This window comes from Branchiostoma belcheri, unplaced genomic scaffold, assembly GCF_001625305.1.
Source record: "Branchiostoma belcheri isolate BF01 breed outbred unplaced genomic scaffold, Haploidv18h27 scaffold251, whole genome shotgun sequence".
Taxonomy (NCBI): domain Eukaryota; kingdom Metazoa; phylum Chordata; class Leptocardii; order Amphioxiformes; family Branchiostomatidae; genus Branchiostoma; species Branchiostoma belcheri.
The window spans coordinates 207229-226075 of NW_017803856.1; the positions used below are offsets into that span (position 1 = coordinate 207229).

Consider the following 18847-nt stretch of genomic DNA (forward strand, 5'->3'; position numbering starts at 1 on the left):
CTTTACAAGTTTGTCAAAACTCCTGTCAAAGTAAGACATTGTCCCCCTTCTAAAACAGCAGGTCCTTTATTAATCCTACATGAATTTTACATAAACGAAAGGAATACATACCACAGGGATTGAGAAATATAGCACAGGGACGGAATCTATGTTTGTTTTTGGTTGAAGATTCATTTGTCATTTGTATAAACGGCATTATATGAACCCTTCTTCAGTTTGTTGGCGAAGGGAAACAAGAATAGGCTGGAGAAGATCCAGGCCTAGGATCGTATGCTGATCTTATAAAATCAGCAGTTGAGGAGACAAGTTACTTTTCTGGCCCGCCTACGGTCGCCATGTTATGGACTGAGTGCGATTCACACATTCCAAGAACTCCGGGAAGTCCCGAACATGCCGCGGATATTCGGAACTGAAGTTCGGTCGCTCGGAAATGGCGACGACCGCTCCGAAAGGCGACGACCGTTCTGAGAAAAGGCGACGACCGTTCGGAAAGGCGACGACCGTTTACGAGACGGAAATTTGCGCCGCCGCTATAGGCGCTGTGGACGGCTGCAGGAGAAGGAGACACGGACAGAGTGAAGCAGCTGTTAGCGGGGGGAGTCAACCCTAATGATGCTGGCTATTTGGTATGTTGCCATGTCTTTCGTCATTTTGCTTATATTTGGTGATAAAACATTTAAGGATGTGCAATGAAAATCAAGAGGCAGGAGGGACAAACCGCTTATAAAAGACACAGATGGGAAGGGCAATGCCGCACTGGTCGCTGCACCCGTCTTCAGCTTTCAGCTTGTCTGTAACATATCCGTAACATTTCACGAAACAAAGCAATACTTCGAATTTTCAAAATTTGTACCAATGGCTTCATCAGCTCCAAATTTATTTCTACTAGTTTACTTCAGCCCGAAATGATGTGTTTTACAGCAAGAGTCTCCTCTGCACCTGGCAGCCCAGAATGGTCACCATGAAACTGTGTCAGTTTTGCTGACAGCTGGTGCAGATGTGAACTCACGGGATATTGAGGTAGGTAGATTGACTATTGTGACACAAGAAATATTTCTGTACCATTTTGTAAGATTTGACATTCATCTTCTACATAGCTGACTACCCTTGGAACAGTCACCATGAGTGCACATTTGTTCTTGCTGTTGTCATGCTGAAGACCATCTGATGTGTTTTACAGCAAGACTCTCCACTGCACCAGGCAGCCTATAATGCCCTCCATGTGGCCCGGTTTACACTGGGCAAAATAAATCTGTTGGGCTTCAAAACGCGCGGCGGGCGTCAAAACGCCTAGGAGACTTTTCGGTTTTCACACAGGGACTGTGGCTCCCGCTGCGTGCCGCTGCTGCGGCGGGCTGTGGCAGGCTGCGGCAGGCTGCGTCGCGCTGCGTCACATGAACCCTGACCCTGCCGCTCCGGTTGTTTGAGTCCTTGTTTCTTGGTTAGAAGTACTTAATTTTATGGACTTGTTTTCGTTCTACCCTTCCTTTTGCATGCTTTTAGCCCGAATCTGCCCGAATGCCTCCTTCTTTCTGTTTACATGCATACAAATGTGTCGTACAGCTTGCGCCGCAACGCCCGACAAATTTATTTTGCCCAGTGCAACGGGACCTGTGTCAATTTTACTGACAGCTGGTGCAGATGTGAACGCACAGAACATGGTGGTTGGTACACTGATTGCTGTTATACAAAAAATATATTTGTGCCATTTTGTAGAATTTGACATTTGCTGTTTAAAATATCACAAACACAAACACTGTTACCAACATTTCATGGGGCACTTTTGTCTGTTCTGGTGCAGATGTGCACGGAACGATAACTACTTTGACTATTTTATTTCCAAAACATTTTCATGTCTTATAAGATTTGATATTCATCTTTTACATAACGGTTTACTTGCAGAATTCTGTTAGAATTGTCAACAAATTAACTGCACATTTGTCCGACCTGTCGTCATGCTGAAGGCCATCTGATGTATTTTACAGCAAAACTCTCCCCTGCACCTGGCAGCCCTGAAAGGTCACCATGAAACTGTGTCAGTTTTACTGGCAGCTGGTGCAGATGTGAACGCACGAAACGATGACGTGGGTAGACTTATTGCATTGATACAAGGCATATTTTTCTTACTTTGTAAGATTTGGCATTCATCGTCTACATAGCATTTGCTGTTTAAAATATAACCAACACAAAACTTTTACCAACACACAACAATATACGAATTGCATATTTGTATAGCTCTGTAGCAGTTTCCGACCTGTTGACATGCTGAAGACCATCTGATGTATTTTACAGCAATTCTCTCCCCTGCACCTGGCAGCCTGGAATGACCACCATGGAACTGTATCAGTTTTACTGACAGCTGGTGCAGATGTGAACGCACGGGACGCTGGGGTAGGTAGACTGACTGCTGTGACGCATAAACATTTTTATATCTCTTATGGGATTTGACATCTATCTTCAGCTGTATAGAAGTTTACTTGCTCCATTCCGTTAGAATTGTCAACGAAATAACTGCACATTTGTCCGACCTGTTGTCATGCTGAAGGCCATCTGATGTATTTTACAGCAAGACTCTCCCCTGCACCATGCAGCCAATAATGGTCACCATGAACTTGTATCAGTTTTACTGGCAGCCGGTGCAGATGTGAACGCACGGGGCGATCTGGTAGGTAGACTTATTGCATTGATACAAGACATATTTGTTTTTATTTTGTAAGATTTGGCATTCCTTGTCTACATAGCATTTGCTGTTTAAAATATAACCAACACAAAACTTTCACCAATATACGAATTGCATATTTGTATAGCTCTGTAGCAGTTTCCGACCTGATATCATGCTGAAGACCATCTGATGTATTTTACAGCAAGTCTCTCCCCTGCACCAGGCAGCCTGGAGGGGTCACCATGAAACTGTGTCAGTTTTACTGGCAGCTGGTGCAGATGTGAACGCACGGGGCAAGTGGGTAGGTAGACTGATTGCTGTGAAACAAGAAATATTTCTGTATCATCTTGTTAGATTTGACATTCATCTTCTCAATCTTCTTACTTAGTGGTTTACTTGCTGTCTACAATTTAAACTGTTGCCAACATGAAGCTGGTACGGATTGGAACGCATGGGGCTAAACAGCGTATTATCAACTGTCGGAATATATCATTTTCTTGTGCCATAAAGCATGGGTTGCACATACATTATTATGCATATGGTGCCTTGTATATGTAAAATTTGGGGCTATTTTCGTGCAGCGCATCGCACCGAAGCGGAACGCAACGAATGCGGAAGTAACTACGCCACCGCATGGCAAAAAAGGCCAGGGGTCGATGACCTGATTAAGACACGAAATTGAAAAAAAAATATATTGCAAAAAATGTCAGCAGGATTTAAGTTGCAGTGTTATTGTGATTGTCCATTATTAGAAACAACCAGTATGAATGGCAAATTAAAGGTAGGGAATGGTTTCAAGCGAGCTTGGAGTCATTGAGTGATGTAAATATATACATTCATAAGAGGTTGCTATTTGACCATACTAAGGATGAAAAATTGCACTGTCAATGCCCCAACAGGAAGACACACCCCTCCATTACGCAGCTAGATGGGGCTACACCAAATGTGCGGAAATACTGCTGCACTACGGGGCTGATGCCGGTCTCAGGAACAAGGTCAGTCGGTTCATCGGCTTCTCTGGTAAATAGCTGACCACCAATCTAGAAATACAATATTGGCTTTACTTCTTTTGGGAGAAAAATTGATAAAAAATGATGACCCACATCATCATGATGACATTACTGTCCGAGGCAAGGAGGAAGCTGTTGTTGGGATAAACACACAAATCACGATGTGTTCTGATATTCCTGCATCGTATCACATAAACACCTACAAACCTATATCTTTCTAGATATGGGCTTTGCTGCTGTACCTACTATAGTACTGTGTACTATATATGTTTTAGATGCATAATATATATTGTCTACTCATTCAGTCGTGTTTTTGTTTTCAAAAATTTTTAACATTCATAAGGCTATAATTCACTGCGTATTCATTCCCAGTGGCAGTGTGGTGAAACGGCGGAGGACATCGCTGCAGATGAGGACATCAGTAACGCTGATCCGGACGACGAAGATGAGGAAGAACAAATCACTCGTGGTAGAAGGGAAATACTGAAGCTTCTCCGACAACAGGATAATGTGAGTCGCTTCAAAACTTACGTAATGCAAAATCATGAAGCATCATATCTAAAGAATATGACTGAGATGACTGTAAATTTCTTGTGAAACAATTCGGTTCACAAACAGCTGCTGATAATATTAAACTACAAGTTGAAGATGATATGAAGTTCTTTTTTTTAGTTCCCCTGGTACGCAAGCTAGTATTTGAATTTTTGTATTATGCTTGGCAGGTTGGAGAGAAATAACTATCATCAGAATTTCGTAGAAACATTTAGCTGGAAGGCATGTGATCTACTAGTATCTATAGAGACATGTATATGTATAATTATACATGTCCAATTTTAGCTGTGACTGCAGTGACTAGAAGTGTTTCAGAAAGAATTGTAGACCGCCCTTACACCAAACTTAACTCACTTTCACGTGTGCGTGTTTACAGGTAGTCTCCACACGTAAGAAGGAATACGATCCTGTACTCGTCCGGTTCTATGAAGAAAGAGGAATGACCGTGGCGAAGAAGGATCACCCGTTGATACAAGAAGCAGCTAAGGAGAGCGGGAAAACAGTTGACCAAGTTATGGTATTGGAAAACATATTACACGTCTTACATCCCTATTGACAGGATAGCTTTCTAATGTCGACGACTATAGTCGATATTAGTTATTATCATCGGTGGTTAATAAAAAATGTTGTACATAACTCCTCTTCCCCAATCCCCATTTACTATTGGTGGCAATATCAAACAGGATATCTTACATTTAGTCCAACCTTTAGTCTAGAGCATTTTCCTCTTCACAAACCGTCTATCCTCAGTCCCAGACCAGGTCTGACAGTATCTTAGGTCAGGTTCCAGTGTCGAGAATAGGAGGGGACATCCTCTGATTTGGTTGTATCGAGTTATCGCCAGGTCTAGTCAAACATGTCAAATATGATTTTCAGTGATGTGATAGTGCCTGTTCCGCCATACCTGGACTTAAACTTTGACAAGTATACCGTGTTTCATGGAGAAATTTATAGACAACAAAAAATGTAAGGTAGTCATCTACATGTAGACATGCAGACAGATACGTGGGTACAACAATATTGACCTGCGTACAAGACAATAGATGAATCAACTTATTGTCCTTTCAGAACTTCATCGGTAACTACCGTAAGAGTAAAGGCGGCAGTAAGAGGAGACCGCCGCCAGACACGATGGAGAGGAAGAGGAGGATCACGGGATATCACGAGTATTACAGGGAACAGCTACCAAGGAAAAGGGGTGAGTTGAAATGGCAGTTATAATTGTTTACGAAAATGTTTAACTATGACAATTTTAGCAAGATTCAGTCGATCATTTTATTCTCCTTTCGAATGCTTTAGTTGTAGTAAATAGAAAGGTAACATTTGTAAATGCAAATAGATAAGGTTTACCTTCACATGGTCTCTCTCTATATATATATAATGCACATGTATATATAATGACCAGCCTCTCCAATCCTGCTACAAAATGTAACCGAACACCACATGGTGTCTGCTACAGCACTAGTTACCATGGTGACAGACGTCTGTTTCATGTCATTGACCTTATGTGTTTGGAGAAGAAAAAGACGAAACAGAGCATAAGCAATATGTGATACCTCTTGCGAAGGTAAACATAATAATGAATGAATGAATGAATGAATGAATGAATGAATGAAGACCTTTATTGTACATTTTGCCCCACTGGGCTAAGGACAGGTCACATATTGACAAAGTACAACATCAATAATGCTTCCTGTATCACTATTATGTCAATGAAGTTCACATAATCATTTCATTCTCTTTTCAAATGTTTGCCAAGTTCACCCCAACGTATTTTTCAAGTATTTAACTTACTGCATGTTTTGTGACTGTCTTACCATAGCATGCTGTAGGTACATTTTAGATACGGCGTTAGTATCGCTTACGAAAAGTATTCGAAACATCAATTTTATGGACATCCACTGGACTTCTGTGTATTGTAGGTAAACTGTATGTAACACTTTGTCGTCTTGCATTTTCCTTCAGCCAACCGAGGATTCTCACTTGCCGGTGCCAATAAGGAAATCGGCGAGAGCTGGAAGAACCTGAATGACGAGGAAAAGGAGGGATACAACAAAGCAGCAGAGAGAAGAAGGGGCAAAGAGACGAAAGTTAAAACTTGGTCAGAAGTGGCGAAAAAGCTGAAACAGCTGGAAAAACTGGTGGGTGTAAGAATACGAACATGTTCCTGGACACGTAAAGGATTGTTTAATAGTAATCATTCAAAAGAAGGAATACTATGTAAAATACCATAAACATCCTTTGACTCAAATTGACAGATATTTACGATCCATTCCATTGCATCGACCACGGATCGAGGCCCCTTTACAGATATTTATAATGTTGGTTCCACCTAGTAAATGCAGTATTGTTGATATCAGTAACTTCTCAACATATGTACATGGAAAATGGATTCAAAATATCTACAGAATGATGCAGTTAATAACTACTTGATGTTTGGACAATATAGAAGAATTGCGTCCAAGAACGATCATTTCAAAAGTAACACATAGCATATAAATGCAATTGGAGCATTGTTGTTACTTTTAGTCCGAGGAGCTTGGCGAACTTGGTGTGGAGGCTTTGATGGTTACTCTCTACAATGGAAGGATTCGAGCGTTCGGGTCCCAGAAGGATCTGGTAAAGGACGAGCAGTTCGGGGGGTACATCGAGAATCAGCTGAAAGCAGCAGAACATCAGCGGAAAGCAGCACAATGTGAGCCAGCAATCTCCTACATTGGTCATGAAACATTTCTGCTAACGTAGCACAAATATAAGTACAATCTATCTATGATCTTAGTATAACTAGTTGGCGCAGTGGACTGTCATTGGCAAACTATGTGTAGTGATTGAGGTGTCATTTGGTAGCTATTATTATTATTATATTATTAATTATTATTGTTATCAATGGTTTATTTACACACAATAGAACTTAAAATGCCTTACGTTAGGCCTGCACACATTAAAAACATTTCATTAATGCGTTAAAACGTATATATACATCAATCTAGCAGGTAATCATGGTAGATGGGCAACGCCTGTACGTGTCATGTTTCATTAAGTAGATCAACCGGGAAAGGCAGTGTAGTCTAGCGATACCTCTCAGTTCTACATTTGAATTGTGTTACATTATTTTTTTTAATTTAAGAGTCCTCTCATGCAGGCTTACACGGGCAGCCATGTCGAAAAAGTTGTAGAATTCAGTTCTATTGCTATCTTCATATACATTTATCTGTACAGGCTTAACAATGGACAGACGCCGAAGGAATTCGAACAGAGAGGGCAGCACAGGAACGACTGGAGAGAGCCATGACGTAACGGGAAGGCCCGGGAGCAGCACCAGTTTAGTCAGTAAGAGAAGGAAGAAGACCAAAGAGTCACGGCAGGGCAAACAGCACCATCCCAGTTCTGATGCCTCTTTATCGTCGACATCGTCAACACAGCAAGGTAAGCGGTACATTTTGTTACATACAAAGTAACAAATTGGCAGAGCTTCTGTAGATCTATGGTATTGTTCAAAGGAATTCCCCAACACAATTCCTATACACCAATGATTAACAGTCTGCTACTGCTAGATACGAATCTTGCCTAGTATGTAGTTATAGTTGTGTATTGCTTCATTTCGCCCACTCCCTTATGTCATGGTGTAATTTGTAATTATCAAAGCCCCCAACACAATTTATACCTCTTACTTGAAATGAAGCAGTTGGACGTTTCCAATTTTGGTCCTTATTTTTAAATATCAATTTGGATTTTACCATCATGATGAATATTGACTAAAGGAGGGCATGCCTTATCTTGAACATAGATGTGAATGTAACTATGTATGCAGTAAAATTGATGGATTCCTTTTCCAGTTGAAGTCACTTGCAAAAATGTGTTTTTGTTTCTCCAGAGTCAGCAGTCACAACAGAAGGACTTCTACCCAGAACAACAGACATACCACAAAACACAGGGACTCCTGTGCATGTGGTTTTACCAAACAGAACAACATCAACGCCTGCCCGACCAAACACAGGGAATCTTGAACTTCTGGCACAGCAGTCAGCAACACTTCTAGATCCACTCAACTCTCTCCCTGCATCACCACACAACACGGGGACTCCTGTACAGCTAGCACCACAAGCAACTCCAATAGAATCGCAGACAGGTTTTCACTACTTGTACAGATCCAACATGCCTCTTGAACTTCTGGTACCGCAAACAACTCAAACAGCATTTGCTGTTCGTCAAGTGCCTAAAGGTGTGGACAATTTCAATTCCTTTTGACTTCCAGACAGAACAGCATCACTGAACCTACCTGCTGCCCTGTCAACATCTCATATGCAAGGTTGGTACCTGTAGTTGGTTTGGAACATCCATACCTTTGTCAGAAGCTGTTTGGCAGACTTTGCCAACATTTTCTTTGTCTCTGCCTTCCTAAAACAATTCTGCACATTACCCTATATAACTTTACACACATTGATTGTTTATACTGGCTTGTACAAGAGGCGTGTTAAGTTTATTTGATATTTACCTTGCAACCTATTGTTTCACATTCCCATGTATTAGGACCTATTTCATTCAATAGCTTAAGTGAACCAGAATTTGTCTATGAATTTTTTAAGTCAGTCTTTGGGATGTTCGTAAATCCAACAGACAACTATTCCCTGTTAGGAACACCAGCCATGACAACAGGAGAACTCCCACACACGGCACCACAGATACCCACAGCAGCGAGCGTAGGGACCTCTGCGCCTTCCCAGGTGACTCCAATGGTTCGTCAGGCACCTACAGGAGTCGGGACTACAAACCAACAGTTTCCTCCCAGTCCGTTAGTATTTCCAATGCCTCATCATCGGTAGATACACGGCAGATATCTCAATACATGTACAGGCTATTATGGAAGTTGTTGTTCAGTAAATACATTGTAATATGCTCCGTCACATAAATTACATATACATAGCAATGTATTAAAAAGCATGGATCAAAGTGTGTATCTAGACAAGGCCTTATGAGAGTCCTGAAAAGTGCCATCTTCCATTAAGACGACAGCATTCAGGTGCAGTACACCGGTACCTGACCTCTTTGTTTACTATCTGTATGACCTCGGGCACCTGCCTCTGACGTCACTGGTCGCTAGGATACCAGGTCAGGGTGGGGGCACGTCGTACGTGTCAGTAGAAAGTGAACGCGTTTCTGTCGCCTTTTGGGAATTTCCTGCGCCAAAATGGGACTTTTTGTACGCGCTAAACTATTGACGCTGTGACAGAAGTGGTGAAGAAGCCGACTGTTGGAACAGGGTACAGTAGAGAGGGTTTGATTCACTCTGTGGACCAGTTTTGTTCAACACTTTGCCTCGGAAGAGAACCATTCAAGCGGCCATGTTGGTATGGACAGAAGTACGATGGACATATTATATTGGTGAACATGAACGACTTAACTATGGCTAAACAGGCTATAAACAGGCTTTATGACATGTAGGTTTTAACTTTTGTGAATGACCAAATGTTGATTCATAGTAATATTTTGACATTCTTTTGCGTATTGTACAATACTTTGATTTGCAATAAACTAGATGGCTATACGATGTCTTTGTGTACTCTCACATGTTTACATTTCATGGAAAATTTAGTTAAAAAGGAGACAGCCTTTCCTTTCTGTTTGTAATCGAAGTTAAGAAGTACAATTAAGCATTTCTTGAGATACTGAAATCTACAAATGCTGTTATGTGCCCAAAACACAACCTGACAGCATTTTAGTGTTGTACTGAAATGGTAGCCATTCTCTTTAACGTAATACAAATCTGTGAATATTACTTATATACATCAATGTCCTATTTAAGTCATTCTGGAACGTTGTAAACCACTATAAAGAATGCTACAACCATGATAGTAATGCAATGCAAGCAGCCTATAATTACATGTTATTCGAGAAAGCCAAACAGGTGCAATGGCGTCGTACATGTTGTATTCTGTTCAGGTAAGTGATCATATAAGCTCTAGTTAGACAAAGCAGCAGCAGTAGTTGACTGTGACTGTCGTTGTTGACTGTCGTTGTTGACTGTCGTTGTTGTTGTTGTTGCCCCCCCCCCTTCCCGGTCCTGTTGTGTGCCTTTAGTATCACGTTGTTCTGACTGTAGTGACGTGATAGTTCTCTACAACACAGGCCACATAGATCTTCAGTCCTGTGTCATTGGTACCAGCCTGGTCATCACGTCTACCTGTCGCCACAGACTCTGAAGGATTTAAGATAAAAGCACGACTTAGTAGCAGTATTAACCTGTACAGTCTTATCTAACGATGTGTATGGTAAAATTAATGGGAACAATGGGTCTTAAACTTGAATCACACTTGATGAAATGGCTTCAAACCATCCGTGTAATGCTTTTAAATCTCATGTCATCAAACAGAAGCTCAAGTGCTAGAAATATTATACATTTAGCCTGTGTCAAAACAAAATGTGTACCTTTGTCGCCTGTTACATGGTAGGTCCGGTTGACACAACCCCAATAGATTGTACGTCCACCATTACTGTGCTCGTGTTCGTCCACTTGTGTGGGAGGGGGTTGAGATTCGTCCTCTGAAATAGAATTCGGTGACATGTAATTGTTGGCTTATAACTTCGACATAAACAACGGTGTGCGAGACAACATGCATTATCCATGGTTGACATCCAAACCTCCCTAGAATGAAATCTTACTTTTGCCACTGACTCACCTGAGTGGTAACTCTACCTGCTGCCTATTGTGGGGCACAAAGGTCTTTATTTACGCAGTAAGGCATTCAGTACGGCTACAGGTTATTCTTGTACAACAGTCAGTCGCGGAAGCTATGGCTTGTACCAAGCTTGCCCTGAACTTTTTTCCCGCTTATTACCTATCTTAGCTTTGGTCGTTTTTATATCAGACGTTTACATACACAGTAGTTTCACGTAGTTTGTTAAGGCACTAAATGTTGTGGCAATTACTTGTTTCTAACATGAATGCACAGTAAGCACTCAGTCATTCAGACTCAAATGAAACATGCCTTATTGAGTATTTACGTACAACAGACAGCCATGGAGGCCATGGCTTGTACTTAGCGCGACCAACCTGATGTCAGGCAAGCTTTTCACCTGTTCTGTTTTATGGTCATCGTTGGTCAATTTCACATCAGAGTTACCCATACACAGAGTACTTTAACGGATTTTGTTAAGTTAAACATTCAAGTGTCCATTACATATTCCTAAAACAAATTAACAGCGAACACACGGCTTAATACGAAATCGTCAACAAAACTGAAGATCGCGCACTAAACTGACTTCATACGTCTTCTTAAAGATAAAATCATACGTACATGTTACTATTATAATATATTTTTTTCAATGTGAGCAACGTCTACATGTATATGACACGATATCATATACCGGTTAGCATGCAATATAGTTTAAAAAATGCCTCTGCTCTTCCGAGTCACATGAAAGGAACATTTAAGGCAGCAATATTTAGTTGATTTAGTTTAGTTTAGAAGATCATGTCACAAAGACTCCGGTTTGTAATAATTACAAGTAAATAGTCCTTAGACTCCTTACGACGGATACGTCTTTGCCCCCGATGTTGTAACTCGAAGAAGAGATCCATAGAAAACAAACTCACCTGTCTTAGGCTTGGTGTTCAGCCTCTTGTAGTTTTTATGAATGTCCCAGAGTTGTATTCCGAGTCGAATGATTCGCAAAAAACTCATCCTGTAGCCTACTACCGTACCCGCTCCCTGCCTCGATAATAAGTACTTAGTTGTACTGTGACTAGTTAGTTTTGTGGCGACGAATGTGTGAGGGTTTAAGGTCATTATTAGAATAGGAGGAAGTCCCTGCAAGTACAAACCCAACCCTCCCAGCATGACTGTTGTACATGAGCCCCAGCCCCAAGCATATAGCTCTTGTACACAACTTCGCAGGCTCCACAGTAAGCGCGGTGCAAAGATAATGTTTACAGTCTTGCTAAGGAAGGTGTGCGGTATAATAACATGATGTCATCACTGTTGTGTGCCCCATGTCAAGTAAGAGAAGTGCAGGACGTGGTGTTTGGGGCTTGTCATGTTAAATGGTGGTGGAAAGAAGTATGTGGATATACGTGTAAATGGTTGACCTCTATTATCTCATAGGTGGCACAATAGCGCTAATTGGTACAAACTTCAGGTATATGGCAAGTATAAAAATACTGGACGGAAACATCAGATTGTCTTTGACCAGTTATCATTCCAATAAAATGTGCTTTGAAAGATCTACAAGGAAAAGGATTGGTTTGAAATAATACATTAAACTTTGTTTCCCTTTGCTGAAACTAATTTAGGCTGAAAAAAAACAGCAATATTATTAGAATTTTTTACTGTTCCAATTGGTCATGAGATTTTTATCGCACTTGAGAATCTTACATATTCGGACAAAACATGACATACCATGATTCAACCTAGTCGGAACAAGCAGGTGAGAGTCTCTGCTTGTACAAAAGAAATCCTACCGGTATTGATGTTGTACAAATGTCAGCCGGCTCATGACGTAGCTATTGTACACATCGAGCATTGTACGGAGTGGAGACACAGTACGCAGGTTATGTTTGCACACACTCGGTGGCAAAGAACACTTCAACTTCATGGTACAAACACAGCCCTTTCAGTGTGGATGTTGTACATGATTCCTAGCCTCCAATCGTAACAAATCGTAACAAAACGCACACAACGAACTTGGTCTGGAGACTAGACACAGTATAAAGGTTAATACATGTTTACGCACACTCGATGTAAAAGAAGTCACAACTTGTTTAATGTGTCAATATTTTCTGTATCAGTATAGCCGGTATAAGCGCCCTTCGGCGGCGTAACACACCAGCTTCTGTATCTTTATAGCCGGTATAACGACCCTTCAGCGTAACACACCAGCTTATGTATCGGTGTAGACGGTACAAATGCCCTTCGGCATAACACCGGCTTCGCAGGCACACGGCGTTAGTCATACGATGTGATCTGGTCTACTCTTTCCATACAAGATTGTGCGATAAACACAAAATGCTGAACGTTTCAAAGCGCCGCGCTAGAAAACGCCAAGTCACAGGGGAAGTCCCTGCATGTACAAACCCAACCCTCCCAGCATGACTGTTGTACATCATTCCTAGGCTCAAAAGGTATCTCTTGTACACAACTCCGCAGGTTTGAGAGTAGGCTCGGTGAAGAGATGTTAACACAGTTCAAAGGAAGGGTTTACCGTTTACCCGAGCAGTATGATAGCATGATGTCATCACTGTTGTTTGCCCAATGTCAGGTAAGAGATCGTCCACGTGCATGGCGTGGTGTTTGGGGCTACTGATACAAATACAAACAACTATAAATGCTCAATAACTTGCCATCCTCTATTTTATGTTCAAGTTTATTTATTTTACCAGGGCATGTCTCAGATCCGTTTTTCTGATTTTCAGGTATCCCTGGGCACACATTAAAAATTACATTCATAAAAAATTACACAAGTTGAAAACAACAATATACAAATAACGTAACATTTACATGTACAAAACAGTCATAGTATACATTAGGCACATTTAGTTCATTCATTTGCCAGGTTCAGTCCTAAAGTCTGCAGTCCTCTACAACCTATGACTTCATAGCTCACAAAAACACCAGGTCCAGGTAACAGTGCGGTCGCACAACGCTGTCTACTGACACTTATGTCCCCCCTAACCTAACATGAAAGACGGGGAAGAGTCCTGCGTGCATGTGTGTACAACTTCTACTCACTGGTTTCAGGAAATAGAGAACCACAAAAACGATACCTTCACCATCTAAGATAAAGCGTTGCTAAAGACAGCAAACAAATGCTTCATGTATGATAGAGAATCTCACATAAACGCAGACTACATTATAGGGAGTACATTTTGTTCTTCAGTTTCTCTTACTGAAAAGTCTCGCCACAGAGTCGCGGTTTGCACCAGGGCAGAGGAAGAAAGAAACAGGAGGAACCGACGTGTTCAAGGTCAACTACAGCCAGGAGCGGAAGCAAACTGGAGTTGAAGAGAGTATAAGAAAGTTCTGTAGTATTTGGCAAGATTATGCATTGCTAAAAGTTCTACAATGCCTCGCAAGGTGAGAGACGACAGCAGTGGCCGGACATGTATGTATGTATGTATGTATGTATGTATGTATCTCGGGTGTTTTGGCGGAGAAAGCTGCAGCATCCTGTAGCTTTAGCTTGGTGTGCCAAGAAATAATAACGAGCATCCGAATGTTAAAGAGAAAAACTGCTAAAATATATGCAACTGGCAATTGATCATTCACGTAATGCTGTATAATGCTTAGGTCACATTTGAAACGGCGCCCGTTCGGCATGTCCTCGGTGTAGACGCCGGCCGGCGTCATATATATGACTGGTTTATTTATTTCACACAAATACAAATACAAATACAATACCAAAGCAGCCCTTCGGCTGAATTGTGGTTATTGTTTACATTTAAACAATATAAAATCAGCTATAACGATTCAATACAACAATGTTAAACAATATAAAATCAGCTATAACGATTCAATACAACCATGACTTACACAATGAACATGTCAACTATCATTTAGTAACTGTCAGGGTCACAATTAAATGTTCCTTTACGGCTTCCTGTCGGGGCCTGGTTGTGCTCCGGCCGGCGGCTTCTAATTAATATTCATAAACTTTTGGTCCCCTTGGCGGCCGGTTTCTATCAGGGACCCGTCCGGTGCCCGATCAGTCTCCCCTCGTGACCCGTGCGGCTTGCGGTAGGGTTCCGACCGGCTCTTACAGTGCGGCCGGGTAGCTGTCAGGTCCCTGGCGGGGTCCAGGGAGGATCCTGGCGCGTCCCTGGCGGGATCCCGTCGTGTTTGTAAGCCGGTATATATATATATATATATAAGCGCTACGCTGCCTGCCATCATTGCGACTTTAAATAGATGTTTCACGACCCCCTACAACGTGTAGGCCCATCCATCGAGAAAGGTTCGGAGCAAGTGCTTTTTTGATGAATGCCCTCTACTTCTTGACACATTTCAATGCAATGTATCCATAATGTTATATAATAACAGCAAATTTAGATATTACAGTCCAGTCTGTATGTGACACTTCTGTTTAATTCTATCCAGAGCCAGACAGCCCTTGCCAGCAGGCCTAAAACTCGCCATTACCCTACGTTTCCTGGCGACCGGGAACAGCAACCGATCCTTGGAGTTTCCCATAAGGGTAGCCCACATGCAACACAAGGTCACTGTTCTGAAGTACATGTATGCCGGGCTATCGTCTCGGACTCGGCTGTTTTCCACTGCCCATCGGCATTCTGACACACAAGTATACGGTGTAACACACACAAGTACACGGTGTAACACACGCGTGTTGAACTGTGCAACGTAGTATGAACAAGGGGTTTACATATGTCCCATATAACCCCATTTTTCTTACCACCTTATGCACTTATCAGCACATGTGACGTCATAATCTTAGGCAGGTGCCTGTTCGGCCGCCCGACTGGTTCCGGGCAGTGAGGATACGGCGTCGTTTCGGCGTTTTTCGCCGAACGGGGCCCGAAGTGATTTTAACTCTGAGTTAAAATCGATTCGGCGACCGCGCGGTGCCAAAAATAGGCCGGCAGCCGTCGGGAAGCCCGCCGGTCTCCGTTCAGGTCCCGTTCGGTAGTGCCAAAAAACACGCGCCGAGCGGGCCCCTTTCTTGAATTGTGACCTAAGCATAAACTAGACTGAGATAATAAGACGGAAATTGTACGAAACTTAAAAATATAATGTAAAAACCTTGTTTGAGTACTTCCTGGCTTAAAAGCAGATCAATACATAGAGATAAACAATTTAAATGTTGGGACGTGTTCAATGTGTGGGTTCTGAGCCTATGTATTACGCAAGGGTAACATTCATCTAAGATAATACGCTATATAAGGTTACCATTCATCTAAGATATACACGATATATTATATAAGGTTAACAATGATCTAAGATATACATGTCCCACACTAACCACAGCCAGTATACCGGCAAATCGTCCTGAGGTCATTCACCCCGTTACTACGGAGTACGTCATCGCGTGCGCTATGAATCATGGGAGACCTACCGAAGCTTATTTGCCCTTCTCACCTGCGGACGTAACGGACCAGCTCTGTCTTCAAGACGCCGTGACAACTCACCTGTACGTCTTGAGACGTCAGAACTAACAGCCTTCGGTTCCTGGACAGTCCAAGAGCCCTGCAGAGACCTTAAAGACTGGGAAAAGTTCGCCAACCTCTCCCAAGACACTTCTGGAAAAGTTCAGGTAAACCCGGAAGTAACAGGTGTATAACGGTGCACCTGCCAGATGTAGCAGCGCCTGAAGTACACAAACTAAAGAAACTTTTACCACAGCTCTTTAGTACACAGGTTAACTGTTGATGTTGATTGAATTAGAAAGTATTGACGCTATGTCTGTATGGTTTTGAAATTATCGCTCCTTTGTTGGTACAGTTTGATCTACAGTGTTCGGAAACGCTTTAAGGTCTCATTCATGTATTACTCCGAGTGTACCCTCGCATTTTGTAAGCAGCATCTTGCGTCACGTCTGTAAACCACTCCCCATTCCCGCCTAGGCTGACTTTTAGAGTGCGCTAGATGCACTATCAGCAGCATGTCGCTTACTTCTTCTTACCTCGGGTTCAAATTTTAGCAAGTGTATATGTTTGGCTTTACTGTTGTTTGTGTAATGTCGATGTTTTCGCTTTTATGGGCGTGTCCTGATGCGACATGCACATCAATGTCCTTACTGATGCTACGTCTCATTTGTCAGCATACACCAAATGATCAGCATCGTTCAGATCTATCACTTGCTGTCTATTCAGGTTTACAGGCAAACAATCTCATACAGAACACACTTATCTACCCAACGGAACGAAAAAAACAATAAATTACTGTTTCCGACACGTCATAAGGGTAATTAAGATATCTGCTGTACTTTTATTTCAGACTGCCAGGTGGCGCTGCTCATATCAAAATTTTGACGCAACTTTATTGACCCGTTGCTTGGTAACGGAGTGACGTGAGACAAAATCTTTCTCAGAGATTGTTAGGGGATTTATATTCTTTCATTTAAGACCAAAATCTTAATAATCAATGGTTATTAAGGTCTCATTCATGTATTACTCCGAGTGTACCCCCTAAAAGAGTACCAAGTCAAAAACTAAACGGCTGTATGAACGAGTGTTTTTATTGGTGAGAATTTTCCCTTTAGCCAGCCCAACTGATGTAAAACGTCAAAGCGGTGAAAGCTTGTTTGTAACTGATGAAATCAGGACATAATTGTCGGCAGCCGCGCGCTAGGTCGGACGTGCACAGTCCAGTGTTGTGAGTTGTGCGGTCGTAGGTTTGCAGCGCGGGAGGGCCTCTTGCGGGCAGCCGCTAGTTGCAGTTTGTAATTCCCATAAAAGGGGTTTGTGTGTATAGAAGTCGTTGGCAATTTTTTTATGAGACGTAGAGTAGGTGTGCTTAACATAGCATGAAAGATATCAAGTGATTTAATGTAGGATCATAGGGAACACGGTCTCGTAAGTCACTCATTAATGCATGGTTTCTAATGTATGGAAAAAACTCATGAATGAGACCTTAGAGGCCATGAATGTAAATCAGGTATGTTCTGAGCGCGCTGTACATGATGCTCGGTCTGTTCCACTACCATAATATTGTGTAGGGAAAGAAATGATATATTTGTGAGTCTGTGTTTGCGTTACAGGAAAGCATTAGATCTATATAGTCTTAGTTACGACAGGTGTCACCAGGCAGGTGGTGTGTATCTATCTGCAGGGTCAGACCAGGCATGGACGGAGGAGAACAGGAGACAACGCAGGAAGGCGAGGAGTCCGGGTCAGAGGATTCCGGGTCTGAAGAGTCGAGTTGGGAGGACGAGGAGGTAAAGTATAGGAAACATTATAAAAACTAGAATTCCGAGACATCATACCTCCATGAAATATGATCTTGATATGTAAATGTAAATTTCTTCTTTAATTTTGCAAATGACCTCTGCATTAACATGATATATGCATCGTGATGTATGTTAACTTTTGATTAACTTACAGATGTCCCAAGTATGACATTCTCATCATTCACCATTACGAAATCATAGAATTTTTTCGCATTAATTATGCAAATTAGGTCATCATTTGCATAATTAGTATCTGTTGAAGTTCCACCTGCCATAGGTTACATACATTACATGTATGTAAGTAGTATAATGTAAAACACTGTAATTATAGAATTTCCTCGTTAATTATGCAAATTAAGTCCTCATTTGCATAATTTGCATTTAATTATGTACATCTCTCTCAGCTACCTACACACCAAAAATAATGAAAATATGTTGTTCCTGTCTGGACTTTTCGCATTAATTAAGCATTTCGCCAGAAAGTGCCCTGCAGTTCCAGAACAAGCCGCTAGGGGGCCCAAACTCATATGACTTCTTCCCAAGCACGAGAGCTACCTTCCATCAAAATTTCATGACCCTAGCATGTCCAGATCGCGAGATATCAAAACCGGAAGTTGCGCTGCAGTACCAAGGGAAGCCACTAGGGGGACCAAAATCTAATCATTTCCAGTTTTCGTCACACCCTACCAACACACCAAGTATGAAACCAATCCATCCAGCCGTTCTT

At 41.9% G+C, this 18847-nt stretch overlaps 1 protein-coding gene across 1 annotated transcript in view; it reads left to right on the plus strand.

Moving 5' to 3' along the window:
- Positions 1-18847, plus strand: part of LOC109471643 — an 88980-nt gene that overhangs the window by 63189 nt on the left and 6944 nt on the right. Inside the window, exon 7 of the mRNA XM_019770982.1 lies at positions 6754-6919. Within this exon, the coding sequence (XP_019626541.1) occupies positions 6754-6919 (166 nt within the window). The remainder of the gene's footprint in view (positions 1-6753; positions 6920-18847) is intronic.